This window comes from Ochotona princeps, chromosome 26 (genome assembly GCF_030435755.1).
Source record: "Ochotona princeps isolate mOchPri1 chromosome 26, mOchPri1.hap1, whole genome shotgun sequence".
Classification (NCBI taxonomy): domain Eukaryota; kingdom Metazoa; phylum Chordata; class Mammalia; order Lagomorpha; family Ochotonidae; genus Ochotona; species Ochotona princeps.
Window position 1 is genome coordinate 20257494 of NC_080857.1, and position 19073 is coordinate 20276566.

Here is a 19073-nt window from a genome sequence, read left to right on the forward strand (position 1 = left end):
TTAAAAGACAGTCAAGTGGGAGATTTTGCTTGGAATCTTTGGCGTCACCTATAAATTCTAGAAAACTTTTTCTGCTCTGCTTATAATTATACTTTACCTCTCATTCCTACCTTCATTCCTCACAAATTTTTTTTAAATCTATATTTGACAGATCTACATATGTTTCCCTTAGACAGTATTTGCATTTTTGCTTTTTTTGGGCAAATGCATTCTTGTTCTGGAACCTTCTCATTATGTTTTGAAACCTTTAGAGTTTCTCTCCTAGAAACTGGGACCAACTCTCCCAGACTCATCTGAATCAGATGAGTATACAATTGCCTATTTCTCTGTTAGTTTATTTGCTGTAGATCTCCAACAGTACTTCTTTTTGTTGCCTTGGGGATGAGTTGTGTACGTCAGTGAGATTTTCCACTCAGTGGAGTCACCAGAGAGGAGGGCGATGAGCCTTCACAGCTAGTTCTTTCCCAGGGTGACTCCCTGCATATGATTGTCACTGTTGCCTTTGGTTTTTATGGCAGCTTCCTGGAGCAGGAGGAGGTGGGCATTTCACGACTCCGCATCTTACACTTTATTTTAAAAATTTATTTGTCAGGCAGAGACAAAGAGCTCCCATCTGCTGGTTCCCTTCTCTCCAGGCCCGCAGCAGCCTGGGCTGGGCCCACACTGAGGCTGGGAGGCAGGATCTTAGTTCAGGTCTCCCGGGTAGCTGGAATCAGGAATCAGATGACTTCACTTCTCATCCCTGCCTCACTTCCTCATGACGGTGACCTAGGGGGTACCTCTTTCCTTCTCATGGCTTTTCCAGATTATCTTCATTCCCTCCCCCTACTCTAAAAAAAGCCTGGAGGCTTTGGCTCCTACTCTGCCAGATTAAACCACCCATGGCCAGTGTTGCCAGTCATTTTACTTATCCTTAGGCGTCTGCCTTTAATTCCACAAATATGTTAAATCAAAACCAAACATCTCTCCAACACCAATTATTTCAATTACTATACAACTCAGCCTTCTAACATCACAGCCTGTCCATCCCCGATTCCTCATTTCAGATGACTAATCCAATCTCAATCCCTTATTTTCAGACTATATCTGATGTCTCGCCCACGCAATCTATCCATAGTCTTAATAAACACTCAGCCATCCACCCAGTACCTTCTATACCTCCAATGTTTTTAGTTTAACCTTCAACTCTAAAATTCTTTGCCATTTGACTTCCACCTTATGGTAACCAGCACTGTTACTATTCATTATCTGCCCAGCGTTCTCACTTTCCTCCTCACTCATTTAAAATGTAATGGTCAATCATCTCAGTGGCTCTCTTGCCTCTCTCGATTCATCATAGTCTTCATACTTGCTAAAGCATTAATTACGTCCAACTTTCTGCCTGATAGATGCCCAAATCCACAGAGCTAAATGTGGCTGGAGAAAGAATGATCTCTTTTTAAATTCATAAATATTAATAATCCTAAGAGGTCCCTTAATACTGCCTAGCAATCAAAACTCAATTTTCTTTGTCCAATCAATCTCTTTACTCCCTGGCAAGCTACTGAACAGTTTTTAACCTCTCCCCAATCTTCAACATCTTTATCTCTTTTGTTTCCCACTTTAGGAAAATAGTGGCAATTAGAAAAGAACCCCACAAGCTTCACCACCTCCCATCACACCTTCTTACTGCTTCTGAATACTGGGCATCAGTTAGGGCTCCCCTTTCCACATGAATGAATGGGAAATATTTCTAGCTACAGCTCCTTGCAGGTCCATGAAGCAGATTCAATCCTCTTTTTAGATACTGACATATTTTCTTTAACGTCTCCTCCCTTCATTAACCACTTTTCCCCCTCTACAATGGCACTTCAGGAAGTTTGTGGAAAATGGAAAACATGAGCTCATTTGGGTGCGAAAGCAATTGTGATCTGCACATAGTTTTTTCCTCACAAAATTCATTTTTTTCAGGAACTTGTTCGAAGAACATACATATGCATGAGTTCCAAAATTTTGTTTCTGTAAAATAATTTTACCTTTTAATTCTGTTTTCCATAGCTTTTTGAGATACCCTTGCATTGAGTCATTCCCGTCATACATATTGTTGCTTTCATACTATTTAAATACCTTGTGCTCTAACCTAAGGAATCCTTCTAGATACTTCCACGGGTCTTCTTTCGACAGATTTCTTTCAAGCATAAATTATACTAATTACTCCAAATCATTCTTCTCTTCTACCTAGACTCTACTTCACTGACTTACCCCAGTATTTCACAGGACATGCACTTATCAACAGTGAACTCAAAGTTGTGAAATCCAAGTGTTGACCTTGAACCCTTAGTCTATTTGATTAGCAGCACTTGAAAAAGTAGATCATTCTATTCCTCCTTGAAACCTGCGCCCTTCTGATTTTCCTTCTTTTCTGTGCGTGTTTCTCAGTTTCTTTTGCTGATTACATAATCTCTCCCTGACCTCTACACTGAATACCCCGAATCTCCAACCTTGGACCGTGTGGTCTAGTGGTGCTTCTCCCTTGGTGAACTCGTTAGTCTCAGAGTTCTAAAAACCAACCGCATGCTGACATCATGTTCCAAACTCAGATAATCCCTAAAATCAAGACTCACATAATCAAGTGTCTACTCATCACCTCCAGCTGAAGCTCTCATCAGTCTCTCTGATTTCTTACCCTCCGGCCAAACAAGCATAGCCTCTACCTCCTATCCATCCTTTCTCGAAGAACATCCTTCTTCCAGCTGCTAGAGCCTGAGAGTGTAACCCAGAGCCTGAGAGTGCCTTCTCTTATATTCTACATCTCACCCATCCCCCAATGCTGTGTTTGACCTTCAAAGCTGACCACCTCATACAGCTCCAATGCTGACAGCTGAGAGCGAGGCATCGTTTTTACAATGTCGTCTTGTCTGGCATTGAAGTCCCCAGTCCTCACCCCTTTACCAGAGTTTTCTGAACACAGTAATGTGATAACTTTGAAAGGTGATTCAGAGTGTTTGGTGCCATGCACATGGCCTAATAATGAACACACAAGACCACTGTCATTTTGACTTGACTCTTCCTATCTCTCTCCTCACCTTCGGCAGTTACTCCGGCTCCCTCTTCATGGTCCTTCCATAACCAGGGCCACTCCTGCGCTGCGTATTTCACACTAGCTCTCTGGAATGCTCTTCCTCTCAGTTTTCATGTGACCCAATCCTCATTTCCTTTCTATCTTCACTAACATATCACCCGTTCAGAGTTGACTTTTTTGAGCACCAATTCCAGATCTGCAGCACTGCAGCACTGCCTGACTCGTGTGTCGTCTCCTCTGTCCTTATCCCTATTCAAAATTCTGGGAAACTTCCTTACTCATTATCTCTTATTTTTATATAAATGTTATATTTTATATAAATTCCATGATAAAAGACATTTTACTTTTATTTACTTCTAAATCTCAAGTGCCTATCAGTACTTAGAAAAGAGCAAACATCCAGTAAACAGTCAAATGATAAAAGTTATTTTTCAAACAGTGCAATATTGAAGTGGGGTACTGTATGGTACATCTTATGAGGCTGGCATAAGTTGGATCCCCAAACCACTAATGATGGTAAGAAAAACCATCAACCAAATCTCTCCATGAAAATAGATTCAAATCCCCCCAAACAAGATATTGTCAAATAAAATCCAACAATATAATGGCTAGTTCAATTAAATAGAAGTTAAAATTAGAGAACAACCAATACAAGCATTCTTCATTATCCAAATATTTTGTCCTGTTACAGATACTGGTTTCCACAAATCTCACACATGGGAATCTGATCCCAACCTGCCGACTTGGAGGTAGGGGCTTTGGAAGTCACTTAGGAGACTCAAGCTCTCATGATTGAAATTAGTGTCTTTTTTATAAAAGGTAAGAAAATCACCTAGTTTTCCATCTGTTTGGTGAGAATACAAAGAGAAGCAGTCTGCCACTTGCAAAAACACCTCACCAGAACCCAAGGATGAGAGTATCCTGGTGTTGGATTTCTAGCTCCAACAAATATGAGAAATGTTTATAAATGTGAGATGAAACAGTTGGTAATTCAGTAAGTTGAGATACTGATGACTCTATTTGCTTTTTCAGTTGTATTATATTAATATCGATAATCATTCTGTGTGTGTGTCTCACTCACTTACTCACCGTTCTGTGAAGCTTAACCCAAGTATTGACAGATTCATATTACCACCATCATGATTAGGATACAACAAAGTCCTTTTGCCTTATAAAACTCCCTTATGCTATTCCCTTAGTCATATATCTCCTTCAACTCTCAGTCCCTGGTAAGCACCCATCCTCTCTCCATCACTTCACTTTGTCTCTTTTGGAATGGCATGTCAATAGAATGGTACAGTATGTATCCTGTTGAGACTGGCTTCTTTCATTCAGAAAAAAATGGTTGTGAGACTCATTGAGCTGCTACATGTATCAAGAATTCACCTGTTTTAGCTGTTGAGTTTGAATAGATCAGAGTTTATTTATCTATTTGCCCAGGTGAAGAGCAAAAATAACTGTGCTACAATATTGGCCTAACCCACACTTTAAAAATGTATTCCACAAAGATTTTTAAAAGAAATACATTCAAACATAAAACATACATCACGAAAAGGAGAAAAATATTTTTGAACCCTTCTTTGCAGGAACTCAAGCAAAGTGAGTTTAAAAACCCACAAGTGCTTTTCAGAATTTGAGCCAAAGATTTGCTAAGAACATTCCTTAAAACTTGTTTAAATTAATTTCTTTACTCTTTCTGGGCTCGAGTATGATTCCTTAGACCCAACTGCAAATGGGTTTGTTTATTAATGGGTTTGTTTATCCCTGAAGCTTTCCATGTCAACATGTTAAAAGGACTGGAAATGGTGAAGCCATGCTTAATGATTAGCAAAGCGTACCTTCTTCCTAGAGAACAAGACCAGGATGGGACTCAAGGTGAGAAACATGATAGAGGGGTAAGAATTTAGCGTAGCAATTCAGCAGCCCTTGCTGCACATCGGAGTATCTGGGTTCAATTCCCCTCTCTGGCTCCTGACTCTAGCTGCCTGTCAATGCGTATCCTGAAAGGTGGTGACGAGTGCTCATGCAATTGGGCACCCACAGGAAAGACACACATCAAATTTCAGGATCCTGACTTCAGACTGGCCCAGCCGCTAACTATTGTGGGTATTTAAGGCATGAACTGGTAAATGGGAGTTTCTCTCTCTCTCTCTCTCTGTGCCCCTCCAATAAATCAATTCGAAATACAGTTAAATTTATTTAAAAGAGATAGATATCTTCCAGCTGCTGATTCACTTCTGGATACCCACAATAGTTGGAGTAGGGCCAGAACAAAATAATGAGTGTGGAACTCAAAGGCCCCCTAAGCGGATGGCAGACACCAACTACTTGAGCCACTATCTGCTGTCCTCCAGGGTGTACATTAGCAGGAAGCTAGAATTGGGAACAGAGTCATGATTCAAAGTCAGGTGCTCCAATATGGAAAATATATGCCCCAAGTAGCAACTCAACCACCGAATTAAATGCCAGTCATACCATTTCATTGTGCTAGTCAGAGATTCCTAGACACGCCCTAGGTCACAAACTATACTTCACAACTCTTCCATAGCAGGTTCCAATTTTCATAAACACCTTATAAGGAGTGTGTTACCTGTGACAACACTGGGGATCTTGGAGAGAAAGCTTTTGACAGTTCTGATGGGCACACCCCCGGTCTTGTCATCTTGCATCTTTGTAATGATATCTTCAATCTGAAAGAGATTGAAGGAGTATTATTACTTTCCCTGCACAAAATAATAGTAAACAGTACATGTGTAAACAGCCTAAATGTCTAAACATGGATGCCAGCACTAATTGTCAAGAAAGGGGGCAGATGAGGATTCTGCTTTGGATCCCCACACCCTTCTGGAGAGCCCAATTTCATACTGTGACTCTGCTTCTGACTCGAGCTTCCTGTCATTGTGCATGAACTCCTGGAGGTGGTACGGGGTTATGTCTCAAGTACTTGGGCCCCAATGTGGGAGATCTGAACACAGTACCAGGCTCCCAGTCTCAGCCTGGCCTACCTCTGGCTGTTGCAAGTATTTACAGAACAACTCAGCTGACGCAATATCTCTGTTTCTTTCAAATAAAATAAAAACTTGAAAATATGTCAAGAAAAATCCCTCACTTAGTCAATCAACACAGGTTATCTCCTATGGACCAGCACTCCAGCACTGGTTGTTAGGATCAGAGGCGACATAAAAGAGCACAGAGCATTTTCTATAAGAACAAACCATCAGCTCAACAAGGGAAGGAGAGAAAAAAACATGAAGATTCTGTAGGGGACCCAACATATAATTCAAAGCATGAGATTAAATCCTTTCCTTTTCAAAAATTGGGTTTACATATAAGTGACATCATTGCTATATCTAATTCTTCTAAAACATCAATTTTCCTATCACTCAAGGGAGAGTATTAACCTGTACTAACCTACAGCCATTGGGAGTAAAGTAAGGACTGCCTTTAGGACTAGAAAAGGATACCAGGAGACCCAGATCAAAGAAGAAAAGAACAAATAAAAAAAAAAAGAATCCTGATATAAAGAAGTTGGAAATGGATCCCAGTGATTGTGAGTGTCAACTGTTGTAAGTCACGCCCGAGGTTGCCAAAAACAACATCCTCTCCTCCTGAAGGAGGACCACACTGTTAGAGAAAGACCACGGGGTGATACAGGCTGTGCTTGGAGCCAGGTAAAGCAGAACAGGGAGTGGGGAAGAAATAAGAAGTATGAAGCTGCCTGAGCTGGGAAATCAATTCGTGACTAAATATTTGAAGGACAAAAATCTTCAGAACTGGATGCAGATAAATCTGTAACAAAGATAGAGATCTTCCACCTTGCGGAGGGAGAAGAAATTGGAGCAGTGGAGAACACTTACCATGATCACAAGTTTCTAACCCTAAGTAAAGGAATCTTTGAAACCCTAGAATGGACTCTCTGAATTTCCCCACAATAGAGTTCTTAATGGACTAGAAATGAAAGCTGTGGCTCATCTAGTCTAAAATACTACCACAGCAGTGTGAGGCAAAGCGATTTGCTCAAGGACACACTATGAATAACTTGTTCAGAAAACATGGATTACAAGTTAGAGACAAAGTTAGGACAGAGCACAACCTCATCATCATAATTGTCACAGCCAAAAAAAAAAAAAAGAATAAGGCCTTACCATGTGCATATAGTGCCTACACATTTTATTATGTTTAAATCACAGGATGACTTCATCAAATCAACTCCATTATTCAATTTTTTTTTCAGATGATAAAACTAAAATTTAGTGAGGTATATCAATGAGGGTAGAGTGGACTAAGTTGTGGTAGGGGTAATTCCCCAAAATGCTGATGACTGAATACAACCATGCATATTTGTTGTGTTTTGTCCACCTTAAATCAACAAGCTAACTCCAAGACCCTGGCTGATGGAGCTGCAGTCCTGGCCATGCAGCCATCTGGGGAATGATCCAGTAATGCAAGATCTTTCTCTTGCCTTCCACCATCTCCGTATGTCTCTCTCTGTAGCTCCTTCAAATAACTAAACAAACTTTTAAAATAAATAAAACCAGAAGAATCAGTCATGTAGATGGTGTCTATGAAACGACCAGAAAAACTATTAAGAATTGGAGAGAAACCAGTAATTTAATTCAGATGGACCCTGAGTGACCACTAGATGGCAGTAATCTCCAGTGTCTGCAGCTCTGGGCTTAATTTGAAACATTTCACAGAATTTCCCACACCTCCTTTCTCTCATGGGCCATTTTAAAAAGATTTATTTTTATTAGAAAGGCAGATTTATAGAGAGAAGGAGGGACAGAAACAGAGATCTTCCCTCTCGTTTCACTTCCCAAATTGCTGCAATGGCTGCAGCTGAGCTGATCTGAAGCCAGGAACTTCTTCTGGGTCTTCCACTTGGATGTAGGGGCCCAAAAATTTGGGCCATACTGTGCTGGTTTTCCAGGCCATAATCATGGAGGTAGATGGGAATTGGAGCAGCTGGACATGAGCTGGCACCCATATTGGATGGTGGTGTTTGAAAGTGATACTGGGCTCCTCTGTCAATTTTAGCTGCTTTGCATACAATTGACCACTAAGAAGTCTTATTCATAAAACAGGAAATCCCACAGTGTATTTTTTTTAAAAGATTTATTCATTTTATTACAGCCAGATATACACAGAGGAGGAGAGACAGAGAGGAAGATCTTCCGTCCGATAATTCACTCCCCAAGTGAGCGCAACGGGCCGATGCGCGCCAATCCGAAGCCGGGAACCTGGAACCTCTTCCGGGTCTCCCACACGGGTGCAGGGTCCCAATGCATTGGGCCATCCTCAACTGCTTTCCCAGGCCACAAGCAGGGAGCTGGATGGGAAGTGGAGCTGCCGGGAATAGAACTGGCGCCCATATGGGATCCCGGGGCTTTCAAGGCGAGGACTTTAGCCGCTAGGCCATGCCACCGGGCCCATCCCACAGTGTATTAACAAGTCTAAACTTTTCTGGAGTTACAACTGGATCATAACGAATTTTCCTCTCCACTAACCAGAAAGGGGACTCTATGTCAGCAAGAGTTTACAACCTCAGAGATGGGGCAAAATCAATTACTGGTCTCCAATTCCTGATTCTGCTACAACAGTGAAACATCCCAGAGTCTCTCCCATGACAGCTTCATGGGAGCTGAGCATTTACGCTTCAACAGTGGGACTGGCCATAGGACTTGCTCAGCTTCAGGGACATTCATTACAGAATGGACATGGGCAGATGCTTGCAATGCAGTTATATGGTCATGCTTGATGTCTTCTCATGCCTTCTGCTGTTTAAGCGTCAGAAGAACATGGCTCGGGTACTTGTCCACCCAAGGAGAGGAGAGCCATCTTCAGCAAATGGGACTGAACTCATTTTCAGATCAGCCCTCTCTCAGCCCATCTGCAGACTCCTCGGCAACAGATACCTGTTTGCCATCAAATGGCACTCAGTGTGGGACAATTTGTAGGAAGATTATGATACAACAGGGCTTTAAAAACAGATACTGGACGATCAGAATCAATGACTCCTAGTATTGGAGCACGTTTGGACTCAACCCTTTCTAAGAATGTACATATTCAGTTTATATCATCCATCACTACTGAAAAAACGACAACAGGTCACTGGCATCACAGCTGTGCTGAACTTTCAACAGCTGTGGTCCATTCTGACGCATGCCCCGCTACAATATGATTTGCTAATTCTCTTGAAATTCCTTATAATGGTTTCTGGAGAATTCCTGAGTGAACAGATGTCACAGGTGGAGTTCCAAGAGCTCATAAAAAATAATACACGCATTTTCAGAACATCTATTTTATGATCAAAATGCCTTGGTTATTTTAAGCCTATTAACTAACATATCCCTCAATTTTTAAAGTTACTGAATACAAATGTTGACATGGATGCCAATAAAGACAAAGTGCTTTATCTAAGGACACATAGCTAAGAAGTGGCCAAATGGGATTCCTACCTAAGTCGCTCTGATTCCCATGTCCACATTCGGTTTGTTACATCTACAGCTCACTTCCTATTCCAGATACTTGGAAAGGCTGGCTACAAGCCTTCTCTGGGTTATGTCACTGTTGGAGTTAGGAATAGGGGCGCATCCTGGAAGATAATTCTCTGAGAGATGAACCCAGCAAATGCCCCAATGTCTGGCTGATACCTGGGCTAGTCCAGGTATCAGGTATCTAGTCTCAGGGACACAAACCAAGGTTAGGGCCACATTTAATGTAGACCTCAGGGCACTTTCCAGCAGCTGGGACTACAACCATGCCACCTGCTAAGCCACAATGCCAGCCTGTTACAGTTCTAAGAGCCTGTATAAATATTTCTCATAGGCAGGAGATCATTATCTTCCTGCATTATAGATCAGGAAACTAAAAATTCATCTCTAGCCTCATTAGTGATCACCAACGTCCTTTTCAGACACGGGGTATTTAACACCATTTTCATGAAAGAAATTTTCCTACAGTCCTAAAGGGGTAGAGGAGGACACAGAGAAATCAGAACAGATAACCAGACCCTCAGCTGTCCCAGGATGTATTTCTGCGCAGTAATCACCACCATCTTGCTACACAGAGTTCTCTTAGTTCAATGGGTCTGCAAGTATATTTCCACCAGTAGAGCACAGCTCCTGGGGATGCGGAGAGAGAGAAGGAATACACTTGCATTGTTTGACTGTTCCATTCCAGCTAACTTCTGGCACCTTTTATTCGTAAAGAACGGAAATATCAATTCTCTGACATCCTTGCATAGGAAGCTGGACCACTGGGGAGCATGTCTCAACCGAAGTGTCACTGCTCCAGGCAACAAGCAGGTGGCTCGTATCTGACAGGCGAGTGAAGTAGAGAAACCACTTGGCCGGCTCAGCAGGTTCTGCCTGGATGGGCTACACCAAGCAGGATGACACCTTTCTCCGAAAAGCACAGGGCTCAGAACCTACACACAGGCACACCTCTCCTCCTGACAGCAAGGAAATCGGAGTGACAACAGCACAGAGTGGTTTTGTGTGTGTGTGTGTGTGTGTGTTAAATCATGAAGAGGGAGCCAGAATTCAGTGAATAGGGTGACAGTCCAGGCCATGAGAGAGGAGTACAGAGAAGCAGCCCTCTTTGCATTCCAAGGCCACGGAGGGCAGCAGGCAGGACCCTGGTCTGAGCTCCCCAGACACCTGCCAGTGTTGGCTTCCTTGACTTGCTGTGTTGAGCACATACATGCTGCTGAACTTCTCTGAACTTTCCATTCATTGTCCCAGTAGTAACAGGCCTGGCTGCAAAGTTCCCAAAGTATGAAAGACTTCTCTGGCTTGACAAGTACAAAACTATGTCTGTAAGCAAAGGGCAAGACAGGTGACCAGGTCTCAAGGCTCTTATTCTGTGTGTTGCACCTGACCCTAGGCAGATTCCTGTACAATCGTCCCTTGCGCTAAGATGCATTACTCAGGGGAAGGTTTGGGGCAGGACCACGGAGTTTTGATGGCTTTAGGAACCACATGGGACAGAAGGCAGCTGAAGCCAGACACACACAGCCCCAGGAGCTCTGGCAGGAGCCTTCTTGACCAACCTAGGACTGTTTGTCTCTGATCATATGAATGGTATTTTCAACAGAGCATAAAGTTTCCATTTAATTTGCATAAATGAATTATTCAATCACTCAATTATTTCGTTCCTCCTTTTGCTTTGTTGGTGGAGGTTAAAAAATTTAATAATAGGCAAACTGTTGTGTCCTTATCCTAAAAGCAAACCACAGAGTAGAGGCGCAATGGGCACAGCAATTAGAATGCCACTTGGGTAGCCCACAACCAATACAAGGCTGTGAAGTATTGGTCCCCATGTTGTTCCCAATTCCAGATCCTGGCTACTGAGCACCCTGGGAGGCAGGTAATGGCTCAAGTAATTGGTCTCTGCCACCCACTTAAGAGTCCAGGACTGAGTCCCTGACTCCTGGCTTTGGCCTGGCCCAGTTCCAGTGGAAAGAATGAACCAGCACAGGAGAGTCATATTCTCATTCTCTCTTTCAAACACATAAGAATTTAAATGATCCAGCACAACTTCAGCAAAGAGGGCAGATGTGTGCTCAGGCATGAAGGACGTCTTCCTGACTTGGCAATCCACTGCCTATTTCTAGCTTCTAATGACTGCCACTGCAGCTCCTGCATTCATTAGAGTCCCCTCCTGCTTCGGGGTCTGAAACAGAGTGAAAATGACTGTGCTCGGACGCCACCGCACAGCCCTGAGGCAGGAATCAGAGGCAGCCAACGGCAATCATCTTTCTTAATACATACTCTACACGCATCACGGAGCACGCTCTGCCCCGTGTGTGTTTTAGAGAACTAGGCCATTCCTCTGCTTCATTCTGACAAACGCTGCTATCTTTGAGTGTCTTCAGGTTCACTGATGGGGTGAGTGGACATGTAGGGAGTGCCCAGGCAGAGCCAGGAGCACTGTCTGTTTCTACAGTTACAGCAACAGGTCAAAGAATCTGCTCACCATCACTAAAGACTAATGCTTTTCAGAAGGATCCAGCATCGAGGTTCACGGTTAAGGGTACAGTAGGGACAGCACAGCCAATCCAGCTTCCAAAGAGCCTAGAGGGGGAAAACACTAAGAAATTCCACCCGCGAGCACCAGGAAAAGCCACTGTCAAGATCCCCTCACCTCTTTTGCCATTCCACTCAACAACATGCAGAGAAATTTGGGAGTCCACACTCCATGACAGTGATAGAAGCGACTGTTATTTGTGGTTACACTTAACATTTGAATCACTGTATCATTCAGGATGCTTTTATGGGAGATAATAACATGCAAAAAAAAAAAAAACCACAAGCTGCAAACATGAGTTTGTATCTTCCAACTAGCAGGTAGTCTGTAGGCAGATGGTGGCTGACCTGCTGTTGTGTCGCAGTTCCATGAGAAGCATCATCGTGGTGGTTCTCTCGGGGTATTCCTAGCTCCTGGCATAACCTGCTGGTTTGAAGTAGTAACAACGAGGTAGGGTCCTCCAGCTGCATCATTCCTTTTTTGAATAAAAAGCCTACTCCTTTCAGCAGACCCTAACAGATGGTGCTCAACTGTCAGGCCAAAAGGGGGCCACATGGCTACAGTGACCTGCACAGCCAGATGGGAAGAGGGTCCTGGCTTCTCCAGCCTCTATGGCACATGGAATCAGAGGGAGAGACGACAAAAAGTAAGCTTGAATTAACCCCTTTACACCCTGTACAATAAAGATCTGGCAATGAAGAACTCCCCTAACAGTCTACAGGGTAGGCTTCGGTCCCTTCCTGATCCATTTTATATGCTAGAGCCCATGTGATATGAGGTGACTTCAAAAAGTTCATGGAAGGCCTGGCACGGTAGCCTAGTGGCTAAAGTCCTCGCCTTGCATGCACCAGGATCCCATATGGGCGCCGGTTCCTGTCCTGGCTGCTCCACTTCCCATCCAGCTCCTTGCTTGCAGCCTAGGAAAGCAGTTGAGGATGGTCCAAAGCCTTAGGACCCAGAAGCAGCTCCTGGTTCCTGGCTTTGGTTTGGCTCAGCTCTGGTTGTTGGGGCCAGTTGGGGAGTGAACCAGTGGATGGAAGATCTTTCTCTTTGTAAATCTGACTTTCCAACAAACAAACAAACAAAACAAACAAACAAACAAAATCTTTTTTAAAAGTTCATGGAAAAAAGACTTAAAGCATAAGTCTAGGGGTAGGTTCTGGGTCTAGCCAATGAGGTTGAATCCACGCCCCACATCAGAGTCTCCGGGTTTGACTGCTGGCTCTGCTGTCTGGTTCCAGCAGGTCACAGTGGTGGGTTATCTGTCCCAGGCCCTGCCATTCACATGTGATACCTGGTTGAGTTCTAGGCACCCCAGTGCAGCCTCAGCTCAGCCTCAGCTCAGCACTCATTGTGGGTATTCAGGAGTAAACTAGCTGATGGTTCTGTCTCATTCATTCACGTGTGTATTCTCTCTCTCCCTCTCTCTGCCTCTCAAACAGCTTTTTACAAAGGAAAAGTTTTAGTGTGAGGAAAAATTTACTCATGCACAGTTTTGCCATACTATGTATTTTCCGGTAACTTCGTGAAGCCTTCTTCTCATGCTCCTGATAGGGCCAATTTCACTATCTGACGCCCCCACTGAAGTCTGCCCAAGATGCCACAAGCTGCCAGGGGATCCGGTATTTCCTTGTCATTACACCTCATATCTTTAACTGACATCTGCAGTTCCCCCGTCAGACCATTTTCCTCTTGACTGAATCCCGACAGTAGATGCTCAGAAAATATTTCTTGAATGAATACGGTTATGAATGGCCACGTGGCACAAGTGCTGCACTCTGGAATGACTGTATCTTGGATTCCAGCACGGAGTAGGATGGTGAATATAAAGTCTCAGCACTAAGTGTTATTTACAACTGAAAGGAGATTTGGTACTTAAGATCATTTTGCTTTACAAAACAGGAATCTCAAGGGTTTATGAATATATGCAACAAGGCTCAGAGCAGAGTACCACAGGCCCCCGAGATGTGACAGAGCTTGGAGCTAGTCCCCGGTGTGTCACGCTTGTTGACATGACCCAGCAGGGGCTGTCAGGGCATATGGTGGAAGCATCATTATTTGCTTTGTCCCCAGGAGATTTACTTCTATGGTTATAATGCCACCATATCGGTGTTTCATAAATAACTTTTATGGGAAATACTCTCTCACTTCATCAAAGAGAAAAGCAAGCAAAAACATGCTAGGTCAGTGATCAAATATGTTCCTGATGGTAGTAACGGGAAAATGTCTCCATTGGGCTGGGGGTCAATAGGCAAGCTATAGAGTACACCATCTGTCTTGTGTAGGAATCTGCTGTTTATTATTCGTCAAGTAGGGTGGAGCTGGTCCTTGAGGCAGACTTGGGCTGAGAAGTCTCTAACTGCAGAAGGCCAGCTACAATCCAAATGAGGACAGTGGACACTGGCCAAGCAGACATTCCAGCAACTTCAGGAGACCTGAAATCCCTGAATTCTAATCTTCTCAAATTACCCTAACATCAGTGTACTGCGTGGTTCTCATAGAGAACCATCTCCCCTTTACAAGAAAACATGCTGATATTAGAGAAGGCAAATCATTCAAGGTCAAATGAAATTGTTGAACAAATGAAATTACTGCCAGGAGGTCCAGGCAGTCTTGCTCTAGAGCTGACTGCGTGGATCACAACACCAGCTGGCCAGGCCAGTGCCTACCCCAGGATGACCTCAGTTCACCTCAGACTCTGGCTGAAGGGAGAAGAATGAGGAACACGAGGCTACACCATACATGTGACTTTTTAATGCAGTGTATGTCCACGTGCTATGTCCTGAAACCTGCCAATTTGTCACCATGCAGAGCAAATGGAGACTTCTTAGGTGTGATTATAGTGAAGGACCTTGCGTGGAGGTGATTGTCCTGTATTATTCAGGTAGGCCAGTCCAACACGTGAATCCTTGAAAGCAAGAACGGACTTTTCCTAGGCGAAGATGGTTAGAGAAGGACTTAAAGATGGAAAAAAGGTCAGAGAGTATAGACTTTGCTTAGTTTGAAGATGGAGGATGGTGCTACCAACCAAGAAATGCAGGCAGCCTATAAAAGCTGAACACAAAAACAAAAACCATGAGACCTTTCTATAGAACCACAGAGGAACTGTAACCCAGTGGGACCTATTTCATGCTTTCTGGCTTTCAGAACAGTGAGATAGGTGTTTTTAAATCATGAAGCTTGTGGGAATTTATTAAAGATGAAGGAGGAAGCTGACACACTGACCTCTACCTTCTAGTCAATGTCTTGTTCATTTGAATTCTGCACCGTGTCCAAAACAGATTCGCAGATTCACCTCCTGGGTAGCAAGCCAGGGGCTGTGCCCCATCTGACATGAGGTCCTTTACAGTCTCCTAACATGTCCACATCTTCCCCCTTACAGCATTAGAGAGGCCAACATCCACACTGCCAAAGAAAATTGGGTTCTCCCAGCATCCTGGGATATTACAGTTCCTGTCCCCAGGGATGGGGAGTAAAAAACCTCAGGATGTACTCTGTCTCTGACCCCAAGGACATCCTGGACTCTCCATGCCTTCTTTCTGGTTCACTTCCTCTCTGATTTCTCAACATCTTCCCCTAGTCCAATCGGAACAACTGATCCAGAACTAGAACCAGTTTTAAGGCATGCAGTCATTTACGTAAATTATCCCATTATCAAAAACCTGCTGTGGGTTCCTATAGCCACCAACCAAATGCTGAATTTCCTATGATGGAATTCAAATTTTTTATCAGATGGCATTAAATCATGTCAACTGTCTCCCCCAACCCAGCACAAGTCTTGTCCTCTTTGGGCAAAGCATCCTATGGTGTGTGCTGGTGGATGTGCCATTCACCCGTCCGCTACCAGCCCAGCCAACCCATGTAAGGCTTCCAGGTTCTGCTCAAAAGCTGCCTTCAGGAAGGAGCTCCCCCCTTGGTATTTCCACCACACATCTTTCCATGAAGCATGAATGAATACATAGCATTTACTCCCTTTTTCCCTGCCAAAGCTGCAGGTCAAGAGCCACGATGATGCATCCTGCCTCCAGGCTCCACCTCTAAGGGCTGACATGTCTCCCTCTCTGTCCTTGAAGTTCTGCTCTCCTTACTCCAGAATGTCACTTTCCGGGAAGAAGGGATGTGGCTCATCTGCTACGCCTCCAGAGGTCTCTGCACTAATGGAAACAGAATAGGAGCCATGCTGATTCCACAAGCAATGGGAAGTGATGAGCAAGCCTTTTGGTTCCACTACCAGGATTCTGTAGAATTCCCTCCTAGTTCCTGAGCCATCTGGAGCCTGTAGGAGCTTAGTTTAAGTTGTTTTCAAGGACACCTGGTTCTGGCACCAGCTTTCTCTGTCAGATGGTTCCCCCAAGCCAAGGGGACTGCTGGGGGTGGGCACTGGATGCAACTCCAAGGAACTCGTGCTGAGTTTTGTCTAGCCGGATGCAAAGCCAAAAGTTCCTCTGGTTAAGTAATTCATAGGCTGCCTCTGGGTATCTAAATACAGCCATGTCTAATGCAGGGTGACAGGTGATTTTACGCATCATTTAACTCTTTGCAGTGCAGAAGAATGCAACAGAGATTAGATAATTGGAATAACTGCACATTAGTAAACAGCTCTGTTCCCTAAAGAACAAGATACTGCAAGAGAGATCAGTAATTCCTGTTCATGGCCACACAAAGCCAGACATATCTTTTCTTTCTGTCTTCCACTCAGAATGTGTGGCCCTAAAGGGCCCCAGGTCCCTGAGAGATACTACTGCAGGCTTCCTCCGAGGCAACAGTGGAAAAAATGAAGGGGGAAAGATAAAGGACAAGACATCTGCATCAAGATCTTATGGCAAGGCAGCCCCTGCCCAACACCCACTGGGATGCAGTTGTGGCTTTGTGGGTTGCCGCCGCCAGGGCAACAGTCATGAATCAGCATTTCACTCTATTTACCCTTTATACCAAGCACATTACTGGGCAAACGACAGTAACAAATTCTTCAGGAATATACTGTGTAGGGTTGGGTGTTTGGCTTAGTGGTTAAGTCGCTGCTCAGGATGCCCACACCTCCTATCAGGGTGCTGGACTTGTTTGAGTCCTATTTCCCTCTTCAGATCCAGTTTTCTGCTAATCCACATCTGGGGAGATGGCAGGTGAGAGAGCTCAAGTACTTGGGCCCCTTGCCACCCATGTGGGAGACTCCTCCAGGCTCCTGGCTTGGACCAGCCTAGCCCTGGATGCTCTGGGCATTTGGGGGAATGAACCAGTGGAAGAAAAATATTTCACTCTATCTGCCTTCCAAATACAATGAAAAATAAATTTAAAAAAACCATACTACCTTGTAGCTTCATGCTTATTCCCAGATAGCCAATGAAGCACAAAGCTCGGTCACTTCTTTGACAGACATGTCATCCTTTCATAAGGAAAATACTCAACTCCAGGAGGGAACAGCTCAATTTTCTTAAACAACAGAATGGTTTCATGTCTGGTGATGAGATGGCAATATGTCACAGGTGTACCCCTACCTTCTAGAATCTTCCTGACGTGTGCTTGGGCAAGCTTCTGCTTTGAGCTGAATCTCTGGTGAGCCTGCTGCCTCCACGGCAGCCGTGTGCAGAACACTGTCCAGATGGGCTCAGCTGCCAGCCTTTGCTGGCCTGAGCCAGCAGCCCTGCTGCACTGACAGTGATTAATAGATTAATTGGGGCAGAGGAGGCCCTGCTCCAAGGCACCCTACAGACATGTGGGCCCTGGAAAGATCACCGAATGACAGAAACCCACACCTTGCCTGGGAAGAGGAGGCACAGTACTCAAAACTTTAAAAGTGACAACAGAAGGAAAAATGCCTTCCAAAGCTTTCGTTGAGAAATGATGGAAGCCCCATCACCTCCATCTGGCCTGGAGTCTGCAGTTGCTAGGCAGGGTTTGCCAATGGGAGAATGCTTGCCATTCACTCTGACAAGAACACACTATTAAGTCTAGACGTGGGCCCAGTGGGTCTGAAATTAAATCTCCTGTCACTAACATGGATTTTAAAATCTCACTTAGCTGAGGTATATGAAAAGTTAATGCGCCTATCTTGCTTAGGTACCAAATTCAGAGAAAGAGATGGAAAAAGTCCTGATCTTTTTTTCAACCTGCTCATGACCTTTCATGCACTGAGGAGGGAACAGCATGTGCTAACAAAGGACTGGGTCCCCCATTTTCCCTATGTGATGAGAGTTCAGGGTGTTGCTACCCAGAGCACTTGCTCAGGCTCTCAAGCATGGCTTCCCGACGAGCAGTCTGGGCCTTGCCACTGAGGGAGGCAGTAAAGTGCACCCAGATTACACCCATGGAGGAAATGAGGAGTGTTCATTCCTCAAGGGGGCTGCCTGACACCCAGCGGGTTGTGTATGACACACACTCAGGTCATTTAAAACATGCATTTAAGACATTTGGTGTTACTGACAAAGACTGGCCCCTGAGGACAGTAGTAGCCTAGAAAAGTTCCAAGCCCTCCTCCTGAGTTAGGATTGCTATTCCAGGCCCACGGTCAAGGTTTTATGGATTGCAAACCTACTGTGTCAGGTGCCATGGGGAACACACACATGTGGGTGAGAAGCCATCTTGCAGCTCTACCACATGCAGGAAGTTTTACCCTGTGTGGGAATGTGACACAGAGATGAAGGAGCCTCACATTTTCCTCCCAAAAGCAGCTCTTGGGCCTTCCCTTGAAGATACAGCTCTGTGTGTTCCTCAGTGGCTCAACAAGCTAATCTTCTGCCTGCAAGCACCAGCATCCCATGTGGGTGCTTGTTTGTGTCCCGGCTGTTCCACTTCCAATCCAGCTCCCTGCTTATGGCCTGGGAAAGCATTATAGGATGACTCAAATCCTTGGGCCCCTGTACTCATGTAGGAGACTAAGAAGAGGCTCTTGGCTCCTGGCTTTGGATCAGCTCAGCTCCAGCCATTGTGGCCACTTGGGGAGTAAACCAGCTGACTGAAGATTTTTCTCCATCTCTCCTTTTCT

At 44.4% G+C, this 19073-nt stretch overlaps 1 protein-coding gene across 6 annotated transcripts in view; it reads right to left on the minus strand.

Moving 5' to 3' along the window:
• Positions 1 to 19073, minus strand: part of RGS6 (regulator of G protein signaling 6) — a 461403-nt gene that overhangs the window by 124805 nt on the left and 317525 nt on the right. For all 6 annotated transcript variants that reach the window (XM_058655286.1, XM_058655288.1, XM_058655287.1 and 3 more), the window contains exon 3: positions 5652 to 5751. In XM_058655286.1, the coding sequence (XP_058511269.1) occupies positions 5652 to 5751 (100 nt within the window). The remainder of the gene's footprint in view (positions 1 to 5651; positions 5752 to 19073) is intronic.